Here is a 12925-nt window from a genome sequence, read left to right as displayed (position 1 = left end):
TCCAGTCCCTGTAGAAATTTTTTTATATATTTTTATTGTCCTAAGTTTAGTTTTTAAATTTAATAAAAAAAATTAATTTTTTTAATTATTAAACTACACTATTTTATATTTAATATTACAATAAATTTAACTAAATATCTTAATATTTTTAACAAATAAATTGTCCTAACCCTAGAACAAACGTGGAGGACTTACTTCAGAGCAGGGTTATATAAACACTACATCAAGATCCATAAATATTTAGCTTCCAAACATCATATATTGAGAGAGAGAGAGAGAGTTGGTGAAGAAGAAGTCATGAAGAACGAGAAATCTGCAAGTTGCAATATTGGAAGAGAAAATGACAAGTTCTTTATTAACCTCAAGCAACGGATAGAAAGGTAATTATATATGTATATTAATTAATTAAATCTATCAAATCTAGCTCTCATTTTCACTCATTAAAATAAAACATTGTCAATAATCCCTCCTCTTTATCTCACTTAGCAAACACAAAGTTTATAAATGAATTTTTTTAATAACCACAATATTAAAAAATGATATGTTTCTTTTGGAAAAAATTTTAAAAAAATGATATCCCAGCCTAAGGAGATCCTGGGTTTTGAGCAATCATGCGACAAATTATGCACCTGGTTATCCTGGTGAAATGTTTAAGTTTGTTTGTGGATTATGTGTTTATGCCCGTAGACACATTTTTTATTATTATATTTTTTCTTAAAAAATGATATGTTCTATAAACTATATCGATCTAATTGCCCTTGATTCATGTTTCTTAGATGGATCTATCAACAAGATTATAACATGATTAACAAATGTATTTTCTTAGTCAAGACTAGTTGATTAATTAATAAAAATGAGAAAATTTTCAAAATTGTAGTATATTTTTTTTAATTCTTTTAAATGTTTTGATTTTATTAGTACTGCAATTTTAGAAGTTATTTAATTTTGTTCTCTTAATTAGTCGATAGAAATTAACATAACAAAGGTAATCTTAGTTAAAAATGAGCAAAATCCATGAATGTTGAGTTTGATAGACAAAATCAAATTGAATAAATAAATAGAAAAGTGTAAACATTTCATTAATTGTGGTAACTACTTGATTAAGGACAATCATAAGATTAATTATAAACATTTCATTATTGAATGATTAATTAAGGAGACTCCAAATAAAGGGATAGAAAAAATACATAAAGACAATCAAATAAATCATGGTCCATAGCTAAATATGGTAAGCCAACTAGCTAGATCTAGAGCTTGTTTGATTTTGGTTTTATAGATTTTTATGAGTTATTTTGATAAACAAATTATTTGATAAAAACAAATTGATTACTTGTTTTTTAAAGATGAATTACTAAAATGTTTCTTTTTATTATTTAAATTTTAAGTTTAATAAAAATAAAACAAATACATTTTAATATTTTAGTTAAATTAAAATATTTTATTGTTAAAATAATAATATAATAAATTATTTATTAAAAAAAAATAAAATATTAAAATAACCTTCACCAGACTAGCTCCTAGATATTATATGTTACATTTTTACTTACAAAAAACTCATTTATCAAATCTTATTTCTTTTAAATCATTCTATCATTAAATTTATGACTAAAATATTATTCTTTTATTTTATAAAATTTAAATCTTAAATATAAACAAAATATTATAATAATATAACTAATTAAAAACTTAAATAACTTAAGTTCTCATTCATAAACAATATTTAATCGAAAAAATCTCAAATAATCAATATCAAAGAAGCTTTATTAGTCCTATATATTAATTATCATTCAGTTTTTATTTCAAGTGTTTTTATTTATATTTTATTTTAATTGGTTATTGATGTGGTTATTTGGATTTTTAAACTTAAGTCTTATCTAATCACTGATTAAATTATTAATAAAAATATTAAGTTATATATATTTTGTTTTTATAAAATTTAAATATTAAATACAAAATAATATTTTAATATTAATCAAAATTTCATCAAACAATATTTTGATTTATTTGATAATCCTAATTTCTTATAAATAACCTCAAATCAAACCTCTATAACTCTATGGTAAAATCTTGGTGAGATTGCCTATTTAACAATTTATTTAATTTGTAGCTAGTCCATTAGTAATTTACATTTACAAATAAATTGTTTTTCTACATCAGTTAAACATCAATAACATATATACAAAGTTTAATTTAATTTTGATAAATAAAAATAGTAGGGTTTTTCTTTGATTAGAAAATTTCATATATTAGAACCTAAAAACAAAACTGCTAGAATATCTAAAAGCTAGATATTATATAATTTAATTATGGACCTATTATAAAAAAAAAAAAAATTAAGACAAAAAAAAAATGACAGATAAAGCTAATGATTATAATTTTATCAATCAAATTATTTAATTTATTAATTTAAATATTTTATAATTTTATAAAAAAATATTTTATAATTATATATTAATATTGTTAAAACTTATTATTATTATTTTTCCTCAAAATCAAACCCCACAATCATTTTTTTAAACAAATTAGAGTTAACATGAACCTATAATATAATATATTTTACTGATTAAAAGAAAAAAATAGGTGAATCTGAGGAGCTATAAACATTTACCATTCAGTCCGTTTTATTTTGGAATTCTTTTTTTACTATTATTATGTTCTTCATTTTCTTCAGTTTCGAAAAATTCCGAAATATGCTTTATACTATATTTTTTTAAATAAATAAATAAATTTTATTATAAAAATTATTTTATTTAATATATTAAAAATTAATATTATTATAAAATAATAAACTTAACTCTTATAAAATATGTTTAATAAATAAATATATTGTTAATGTTATATATTTAATTGTATTCATTAACGTTTGGAATAAAAACATGACAGATTCGGATCGAGAACACAAATATTATCGAAAAATTCTCGATCAATTACCAGTTAAATAGAAGGAAACAAACTTGACCAAAAAGACAATTCAAATAAAATAAGTGGAGACAAAATATAATTATCATTTTTAGTAATTACTAGACAATCTAATAATACTATTATTTTTACAAAATTATGATACATACAAAATTAAATAAAAATTAGTAGGTAATATATATATATATTGTATTTTATATAAAACTCTTATTTATATATATATATATATATATAGATATATATATATATATATAGATCGTCGTGATTTGTCTAGAATTTCATAGCTCACAAATATAAATGTCAGGTTCGTGTGAATGGTAAGAAATGATTAAATAAAATTTTGGAGAGAGAATTTGAGAAAAAATGTAGTGTCGCAATTTGATTCGTTAAAAAAATAACAAATTTTATCTATTTTCTATCTCCTCACACTTTATCATTTTTCAAGTATGTGATGTGGTGACACATTTTTCCTTTCCCAATTCTCTCTCACTATCACTACTCTTAACAAATATTTAATTTGTAGCTCAATTTAAAAATAAATTATATTTTTAAAACAAAATTCAATAATATATATAAAATAATTTGATTTAAAATTTCAGAAACAAAAGGACCGTTTTTATTAGAAAAATCATATATTTGAATCTGAAAACAAACTTAAAAAAATATTTAAAAATTAAATATTTGTAAAGAGATAAAATTCATTACATTCATTCATTAAATCCCGAAAAAAAAAATTCTTTAAATAAGTACCTAACTTTTTATATGAATTGTTCAATTTGAATTATTTTAATAACTCAAATAAATCAAATATTATTTTACTCTTTTTATTTATCAAATTATTCAATTTATTAATTAAAATACACTATATATATTTTAAATTATTATTTTTTATTTTATTTATATATATATTAATATCCTTTAAATATTTTTATTAAAGAAATCATTACCTTTTCAAAATCATTCCATATCAAAATATATATATCTTTTTTATATATTTTTTTTAATTAAGAAGAACTAGAATAATATCTCACTGTCGTTATTTCAAATAAAATTAAACTCGAATATTTTTTTTTTCTCTTTATTTTTAAATAATCCACACCTAACAATCTGACAACTTGATATATCAAAATAAATTAAATGTTTATTTAAATGTGGGTAGCTATACCAATAAATATGACAACACATGGTGTATAAAATAATATTTAATATAAAGAAATAATAATGAATTGATTGATGCAGATTTGGGATTGAAATACCAAGTGTGGAACTCCGATTTGAGCATTTAAGTGTTGATGGGAAGGCTTATGTTGGGAGCAGTGGCCTGCCCACTCTACCCAATTTTACTATCAATTTATTGCTGGTAGGTTAATTAATTATTATACACACCTCAGTAAAAATAAAAATAAAAATAAAAAGTTACTTTTCAAGTTTATGTCTATAATGTAAATTTGTTTATTTCATGTATCAATTCTTTAGGGATTCTTGAATTATCTCCGAATTACTCCGATTAGAAAGAAAAAATTTACCATACTTCACGATGTTAGTGGAATCATCAAGCCAGGAAGGTAAATTATGTATACACCCATGTAAATTTATATTTATTAGTAAATTTGTTTGATCTTAGTTTTTTTTGGTTGTTTTTTTTCTCTAAAAAACTTTATTTGATAAAAAACTAAGTTATTTAAATTTTTAATTTATTTAATTATTAAAATATCTTTATATATTTAAAATTTTAATTTAATAAAAATAATGTAAGAATATTTTAATTAATGAACCAAGGGTTTAATGTTTAAAATAATAATAACATGATAAAGAATTTGTTTTATAAAAAACTTTTAAATTTCTGAAAAAAACTATATCAAACCAGATCTGTTTTTGTTGCGATTTTTTTTTCTTTCTAAAACACAACAATCCAATCTTATATCTTTTATTATTAAATCACTAAATTTATTAGCATGGAGTTATTTTATTTTTTTATATAATTTAAATTTAAAATATAAAATGACTTTATAATAATACAAATAATTAAAAGTTTAAATATTTATAATTTTTAATAAAACTCACTAAAAATCCTAAAGAAATCAACATCAAATTAACAAGCTCCTAAATGAATATTAATAAAGTTATTGTTTTTAATTAATATTTATTTGGCAGATTGACATTACTGTTGGGTCCCCCTAGCTCAGGTAAGACCACATTGCTTCAAGCTTTGGCTGGAAGACTTGATCAAGACTTGAATGTAAGATAAGAAGAAACATTTCTACCATCCTATATTTACAATAAACAAAAGAAATAGCCATGAATTCATAAAAAATTAAACATAATTCTAATTTGTTTAGATTTCGGGGAGAATTACATACAATGGTCACAGATTAGACGAATGTATTCCGCAAAGAACTACAGCGTATGTAAGTGAATACGATGTTCATTTTGGAGAAATGACGGTTCGAGAAACTCTCGTTTTTGCAGCAAAATGTCAAGGCCCCGGAATTAGACACGGTAAAAAATAATCTAACAAAGATATAATGTGCATGTTTGCTATTATTTGTTTAAATTTTGAATGGTTGACAGAGATATTAGCGGAACTGTTGCTAAGGGAGAAGGAAGATAACATTACAACTAATCCAAATATTGATCTTTACACCAAGGTAACTAGTGTATATATGTATCCCATTTGAATGCAACAACATATGAAGTTTTTAGGAAGTTTTGAATGTCACTATTGTATAGTTTTGTCCAACTGTTTTGTAACAATTATTATTTTAAGTCTCTATCATTGCAACTTTTTCCATTAAAGAACTGAACAATTTATTTTTAATTATTTTGTTACATTTTTGTTTAAGATATTGTAACTAAAAGTGCAATTAATTAATAGATCAAAAATCTTAAATTGTCAACTTTTTAAACTCAGTAAAAAATATGAATTAAAATTTTATTTAAAATCTTAACTTGGGATGTTGATTTAGTGCATGCAGGCTTCACCGGTTAATAAAGAGGCCGATATGATTGCTGATTATATTATGAAGGTGGAAACTTGAATTTTATTTTAGACTCACTTATATATATATTTTTGGAGAAATAATTAATAATTTGGTTTATTTTGATCTTAAAATGATTAATTAACTAATTTGTAAAAATTCAGATTTTGGGACTGGAGATATGTGCTGATATGTTGGTAGGTGATGTTATGAGAAGAGGAATTTCCAGTGGCCAAAAGAAAAGACTTACTTTAGGTAAAATCAATCCAATTAATATATTTTGATTAAATTACTTTGTTTTACATTCTATCATACTAATTTGTCATTATTATATATATTAAAATTTTATATTTTGTAATGGACAAAATATTTTTTATTGAACTAGAATATATATAGTTTTTGTTGGTTATTCCAACTAGTTTTGAATTATAATATCTAATTAAAACAATGTTAGAAAACATTCTTTATAGGTGAGATGCTAGTTGGTCCAGCTCAAGCATTTTTGATGGATGGAATCTCGACCGGATTAGATACTTCCACAACTTATCAAATCATCAATTCTATAAAAAAATCCGTAGAGACCTTCAAAGGGACTGCCCTTCTTTCTCTTCTCCAACCAGCACCGGAAACTTATGCCTTGTTTGACGACATAATACTTCTCTCCGACGGTCAAATTGTTTATCAGGGTCCTTGCGAGAATGTCCTCGAGTTTTTTGAATACATGGGGTTCAAATGTCCCAAAAGAAAAGATATCGCAGACTTCTTACAAGAGATAACATCGCGAAAAGACCAACCATCGTATTGGGCGAGTAAGAATGATCCATATAGATTTGTCACGGCAAAAGAATTTGCAGACGCGTTTCAATTGTTTCACGTTGGTCGGAGACTAAAGGATGAGCTTGAGCTTGGGTTCGATAAGGCCAAGAGTCACCCAAACACTCTAACAAAGAAAAAATATGGAATTAGTAACAAGGAACTCTTCAAAGTTCTTGCATCAAGAGAATACTTAGTCATGAAGAGAAACTCGCTCATTTACATATTCAAGATGGTTCAGGTGAATAAATCATTCTTCAATAATATTTCTATTTCTTACACATTTACAGATTAATAGTGGAAATAACTTATAGTAATCTATTTATAATATTTCTAGTTTAATTATACGGTTATTTTAATTTAGTTTAGTGTAATACTCATTAATTATTTCATTGATGTCCATGATAGTCTTTTGTTTTTTGAACTAAATTATTTTGAAATTATAATTCTTCTGAAATTGTTTATTTACATGTTAATTAATGTATTTTTTTTTCCAACAATAAAACCATTTATAAACAAACAAAAAAAAACATATGAATTTGAAAATAAAACTTATATAACATGGACAGATCTATGTAAAATATTTAAAAATAATAATAACATAGTGGAACTCTAATGATTATTGTTTTTTCCCAAAATTCTATTGTTTTTTTGAAATCTTTTTTTTCTTACTATAATTTTTTATTAAGATGTCTTTGTTTTTTTTTTTTTTTCAGCTTATCATTATAGCATTGATCGTCATGACAATGTTTCTACGAACTCATATGCCAAAGGAAACTATACTAGATGGTGGTATCTTCTTGAGTGCTCTATTCTTGACCATAATGATAATGATGTTTAATGGTTACATTGAACTCGCGTTAAGCGTTTTGAAGCTTCCGGTGTTCTTCAAACAAAGGAACTCGTTATTCTTCCCGGCTTGGGCTTACTCATTACCGATATGGATTGTCAAATTTATAGCCAGTTTCGTAGAAGTCGCCATTTGGGTTGCCTTGACTTATTATCCTATTGGAATGGATCCAGATATCAGAAGGTAACACCAATTGTATTCTTTTTTTTTTCGAGGTTAAAATTAATTGATTTAATTTAATAATTTTACAATGGATGTTGTAAATTGTAGGTTCTTCAAGCAGTACTTGCTTCTTGTATGTATTAATCAGGCGGCATGTGGAATGTTCATGTTCTTGGCCGCGGTTGGAAGGACGATGATCATTGTAAACATGATCGGAACATTTACGTTGCTTTTGGTAATCGCCCTAGGAGGTTTCGTGGTGTCACGAGGTACGAAACAATATTAAAATTATTATTTTTTTTTTTAATAAAAAAAATGCTGAAAAATGTTGTAAATTTGATTTTGTAGTTGACATTCCAAGGTGGTGGACATGGGCTTATTGGTTATCACCTATGATGTATGGTCAAAATGCCATAGCAGTAAATGAGTTCCTTGGCAAGAGCTGGAGCAAAGTAAATTATTAATTAATTAATTAAGTTCTTTTATTATAGCATTTTTTTTATAATAAAGGGTTTGAACAAAAACAAAATTATATTTAAAAAAAACATTTTTTTATTAAAATATTGATTTAAATAAAAATATTTTAAAATATAGATCCAATTCACCTCAAGCATCAAATGTTTTCAAACAAAGTAATTCAGATAATCTTTTATATTATATGAAATGAAAATATAACTTATGATCCAAAAAATAATTGTCATAACAAATGAAAATAATAAAAATAGCTAATAATTGTCAATAATAATCTGAAGAATTCATGTTATAAATTAACTAAATTTTGTTATATATATTCATCACCAGATTTCTCCTATTTCTTCGGAAACGTTGGGGGTTGAATTGTTAAAGATTCGCGGGTTATTTCCCCAACCCTACTGGTATTGGATCGGCGTAGGAGCTACATTTGGATACGCAATTCTATTCAATGTTCTTTGCACTTTGGCTCTAACTTACTTGAATCGTGAGTAAAATTAAACAAATAAATAATGATTATTGCATGGTGTGTTACTTCAAACTAGTCGAGAGGGTCTCATTTGATCATAAATATAATTTATGAAATGCATCCAGCTTATGGTAAGCAGACAAATTTATCTCAAGGGACATTCGACGAAAGAAACGCTAACGTTCGAGGAGGACGTCTCCTTGAGTTATCGTCCGTTAGAAAGGACGTCAAGATATGTAGCAACCTCGGTTTTAACCAGAAAAAAGAACGAGGAATGATTCTCCCATTTCAACAAGTTCACATGACATTCGATAATATAAGTTATTCTGTTGATATGCCGCAGGTAGTTTATAAACAAGTTCATTCAGGTAGTTATGATATATAGATGTGTTTGTTAATGTTATCTAATTAAAACTTTGGATTCGTGTAGGAAATGAAAGCGCGCGGAATGTCGGAAGAACGGTTGGAAATTTTGAGAGGAGTAAGTGGTGTATTTAGGCCGGGAGTCCTTGTGGCGGTTATGGGCGTAACGGGAGCCGGGAAAACTACCCTTATGGATGTTTTAGCGGGTAGAAAAACAGCGGGTTATGTCAAGGGAAATATAACGATATCGGGTTACCCAAAAAAGCAAGAAACCTTTGCTCGAGTTGCGGGATATTGTGAGCAAACCGATATTCATTCGCCTCAAGTGACGGTTTACGAGTCCTTACTCTATTCCTCATGGCTTCGGTTACCTTCCGAAGTCGACCCGGAGACCCGAAAGGTATTTTAGTTATTCAAAACACTTTCTTTAGTTTTTTTTTTTTGAAAAAGGACTAACAATTTTGATCATTTTTATTATTATAGATGTTTGTAGACGAGATTATGGAGCTTGTAGAGCTAAGACAACTAAGAAACGGGCTCGTGGGGTTACCCGGTGTAAGTGGTCTTTCGATTGAGCAACGGAAAAGGCTTACCATTGCGGTCGAGCTTGTGGCGAACCCTTCCATTATATTCATGGATGAGCCAACCACGGGGCTTGATGCTAGGGCGGCTGCAATTGTTATGAGAACCGTAAGGAACACTGTGGATACGGGACGAACCGTGGTTTGCACCATTCACCAGCCAAGCGTTGATGTCTTTGATACTTTCGATGAGGTAAAAAAAGAATAAATTATCATACTTTAACTGCGAGTTTTTGTTGAAAATTCGTTTATAATAATAGCTATGATTATTTTGTATTTGGCAGTTGTTTTTATTGAAATTAGGCGGAGAAGAGATATATTTTGGTCCGCTAGGTTGTCATTCACGAGAATTGATCAACTACTTCGAGGGGATTGATGGAGTTGGAAAAATTCAAGAAGGGTACAATCCCGCAACTTGGATGCTAGAAGTGACTACCACGACGCAAGAAGATGCACTCGGGATTAATTTTGAGGATTTATACAAGAACTCGGAATTATACAAGTATGTAACAAACAAAACATATTAATTTCTATTTATGACAGATTTTGCCCACAAAAATATAGTACTAAGTGAAAAAAAAAATTAACTAACGAGACTTAGACTTCAATTTTAATTTAAATTTCAATTATTTCTAAGAAATATATTAATTTAAGTGCAGTTCAATGTGGAGATGAATTGTATATTTTTTTAAAAAAATTTGATCGCCAAAATAGATGTAGTAATTAAGTGGCTGAGATAAATGGTTTTCATTTTTCACTAAAGACATTCTAATTAAAATGTAATGTAAGGTGGATGGTATGCTATGATCACTTAATAGACTTGGTCTAAAAAAATGTTTACGATTAAGGTTGATTTTTTATTATTGTTTTTTCATTTTTAACTGCTAAAGTTATATGAATTCACATTTTGAAGGAAAAACAAAGCAGTTATAGAGGAACTAAGTAGGCCAGCTCCGGGATCAAAAGACCTACATTTCGGGTCCAAATATTCACAATCGTTGTTTACGCAATGCATAGCTTGCCTATGGAAGCAACATTTATCGTATTGGCGAAACCCGACATATACCGCGATGCGTCTATACATAACTGCTGTGATGGCAGTTATTTTGGGAACATTGAGCTATAACTTGGGAACTAAAAGGTACTTATAAGTTAAAACACATGTAGATCCATTTGAAAATGATTAATAAAAATCGTAGTCTATGAAAAAGGTACTTATTAAGGTTGATCCAAAAAGTATTTTAAATTGGTTAAGTAATATGTTCTTGTTTTTGTTAAGATGTTTGGATGAATTTTTCAGAGACAGGATACAAGATATCTTTAATTCAACCGGTTCAATCTACGTCGCTGTTATATTTCTTGGCACGAGTAATGCCACGTTAGTGCAGCCCGTCGTCGACACCGAAAGAACCGTCTTTTATAGAGAAAGAGCAGCTGGAATGTATTCAGCTTTTCCTTATGCCTTTGGACAGGTAAAGAAAATCGATAAACAATTTTTTTTTTTATTTTTACAAAATCTCTAATGGTTATATATTTTGAAATACATGCAGGTTGTCATTGAACTTCCTCACATTCTATTTCAAACTATAGTATATATATCGATAATTTACCCGTTGATGGGGTTCGAATGGACTGTTTGGAAGTTCTTTTGGTATATATTCTTGATTTACTTTAACTTACTTTCATTCACATTCTACGGGATGATGACCGTTGCAATCACTCCTAACCATAACATCGCGGCCATTATTGCGTCTGGATTCTTCTTCCTATGGAATGTCTTCTCTGGCTTCATCGTTCCTAAATCCGTAAGACATTGTATTTTATTAAATTTTAAGAAAGAAAAATAAGGTTTGAAGTTTATAATGTTTTTGTTATGGCGTCGACAGAGGATTCCAATATGGTGGAGGTGGTACTATTACATATGCCCCGTGGCGTGGACCGAATACGGACTTGTCATAACGCAATACGATAAAGATGGTATTTTGGAGGACGGTATTCATGTGAAACAATTGTTGGAGATTTACTTGGGATATAGACAAGATTATCTTCCCATTGTTGCTTCTATTGTCTTTGGATTTAGTATCATGTTTGCTGTCATATTTGCCTTTGCTATTAAAGCTTTCAATTTCCAAAAAAAATAACAATACTACCATTCACTTGATTAGTATGAACCCTAAAGATTCTGTAATTCAGTTGTAACTTAATTAAGTTGTTATATCATTAACTATTTCTTCTTTTACTATTTATATAACAAAAAATTGAAGTAATACAAGTGAGTCATGAATGGAAAAATGTACATTTTGATTTTCCAAAGCAATCTAGAATAGTTTTAGTAATGGATATCAATTTTAGTGTTTTAAATGGAATATTAATTTTCAACCCACTTGAGAATATGGGAATAATGAAAGTGGAGGCTATATATCACTTTGGATACATAAAAAAATTATTATAAATATATATTAATTTTGATTAAATTTTGTTATTGAGTATTGAATTAAGGAATACAAACAAAAGTCCAGTTGAATTCAATGCTGCTGACCTAATTGATGGGCTCGTATACCTAATATCTTCAGAAGTAGTAAAAGACATTGTATGTACGTACACAATTTTAATATTTTAATTAAAAATAATAATATGTGATAAATGAGATAAGGAGTAAAATAATATTTTATTAGAAAAAAATTATTTAAAATTTTTAAACCAAATAAATTCACAAATTTAATTTTGGTAGAGGGAGAAGATATATTAATTGGTATTTTATAAATAAACGCAACTAAGAAACTGGTTAGTATAACATATTTATTCTGAATGTCTAACATACTATTTTTGAATGATTAAAGCTCGTTTGACATTGAATTGAGTTTAAAGTACTTTTAGATTAAAAAAAAAAATCTATCACTCCTATATTTTAAATGTAAAATCACACAATTTATTAATTAAAATATTATATTACTTTTATATTAATTTTATTCAACTTAAATTTTAAATATAAAATGATATTATGATAATTCATTCTATAAAAATCTAAAATAACATTTTTTTTTGGTCAAACAAGATTTTTTTTTTTTTTAAAAACAAGATCAAAACTTGTGTGATGTTGGATTATTTGGGATTTTTATTAATTTTTTTAACATTTTATTTGATGAAAAATAGATTAAATTATTATATCATATATATTTAAATTTTATAAAAATAAAATAAAAGCATTTTAAAAGATATATTATAACTTATCCAAAATCAATTTACTCTAATTTTTGTTATTGTTGTTTTAGTTTTAGTTTAAAAAAATTATTTTTTAAAGAGATTTGACTCAAAACCA

General features: G+C 26.4%; 1 protein-coding gene across 1 annotated transcript; it reads left to right on the top strand.

Moving 5' to 3' along the window:
- Positions 1–294: 294 nt before the first annotated feature.
- LOC124944731 (pleiotropic drug resistance protein 1-like) lies at positions 295–11777 on the top strand. The gene is made up of 21 exons (XM_047485070.1): positions 295–380; positions 4159–4279; positions 4396–4484; positions 5074–5158; positions 5259–5418; positions 5491–5567; positions 5895–5945; positions 6062–6152; positions 6368–6951; positions 7427–7743; positions 7831–7991; positions 8071–8174; positions 8524–8680; positions 8788–9005; positions 9093–9425; positions 9509–9799; positions 9891–10108; positions 10520–10747; positions 10907–11078; positions 11157–11411; positions 11493–11777. The coding sequence occupies exons 1-21, from the start codon at positions 298–300 to the stop codon at positions 11745–11747; spliced, it is 4050 nt and encodes a 1349-aa protein (XP_047341026.1). The 5' UTR covers positions 295–297; the 3' UTR covers positions 11748–11777.
- The last annotated feature ends 1148 nt before the right edge of the window (positions 11778–12925 follow it).

The sequence above is a fragment of the Impatiens glandulifera genome, chromosome 7 (genome assembly GCF_907164915.1).
Source record: "Impatiens glandulifera chromosome 7, dImpGla2.1, whole genome shotgun sequence".
In the NCBI taxonomy this organism is placed as follows: Eukaryota; Viridiplantae; Streptophyta; class Magnoliopsida; order Ericales; family Balsaminaceae; genus Impatiens; species Impatiens glandulifera.
This window is presented reverse-complemented; position numbering and strand designations above follow the sequence as displayed.

Bases quoted from the DNA above. Each gene is read 5' to 3' on its own strand.
- LOC124944731 (XM_047485070.1), top strand. From the start codon at position 298: ATGAAGAACGAGAAATCTGCAAGTTGCAATATTGGAAGAGAAAATGAC. The intron at 7,744-7,830 runs GTAACACCAATT...TGTAAATTGTAG, and splicing joins ATGGATCCAGATATCAGAAG to GTTCTTCAAGCAGTACTTGC. The intron at 10,748-10,906 runs GTACTTATAAGT...TGAATTTTTCAG, and splicing joins TATAACTTGGGAACTAAAAG to AGACAGGATACAAGATATCT.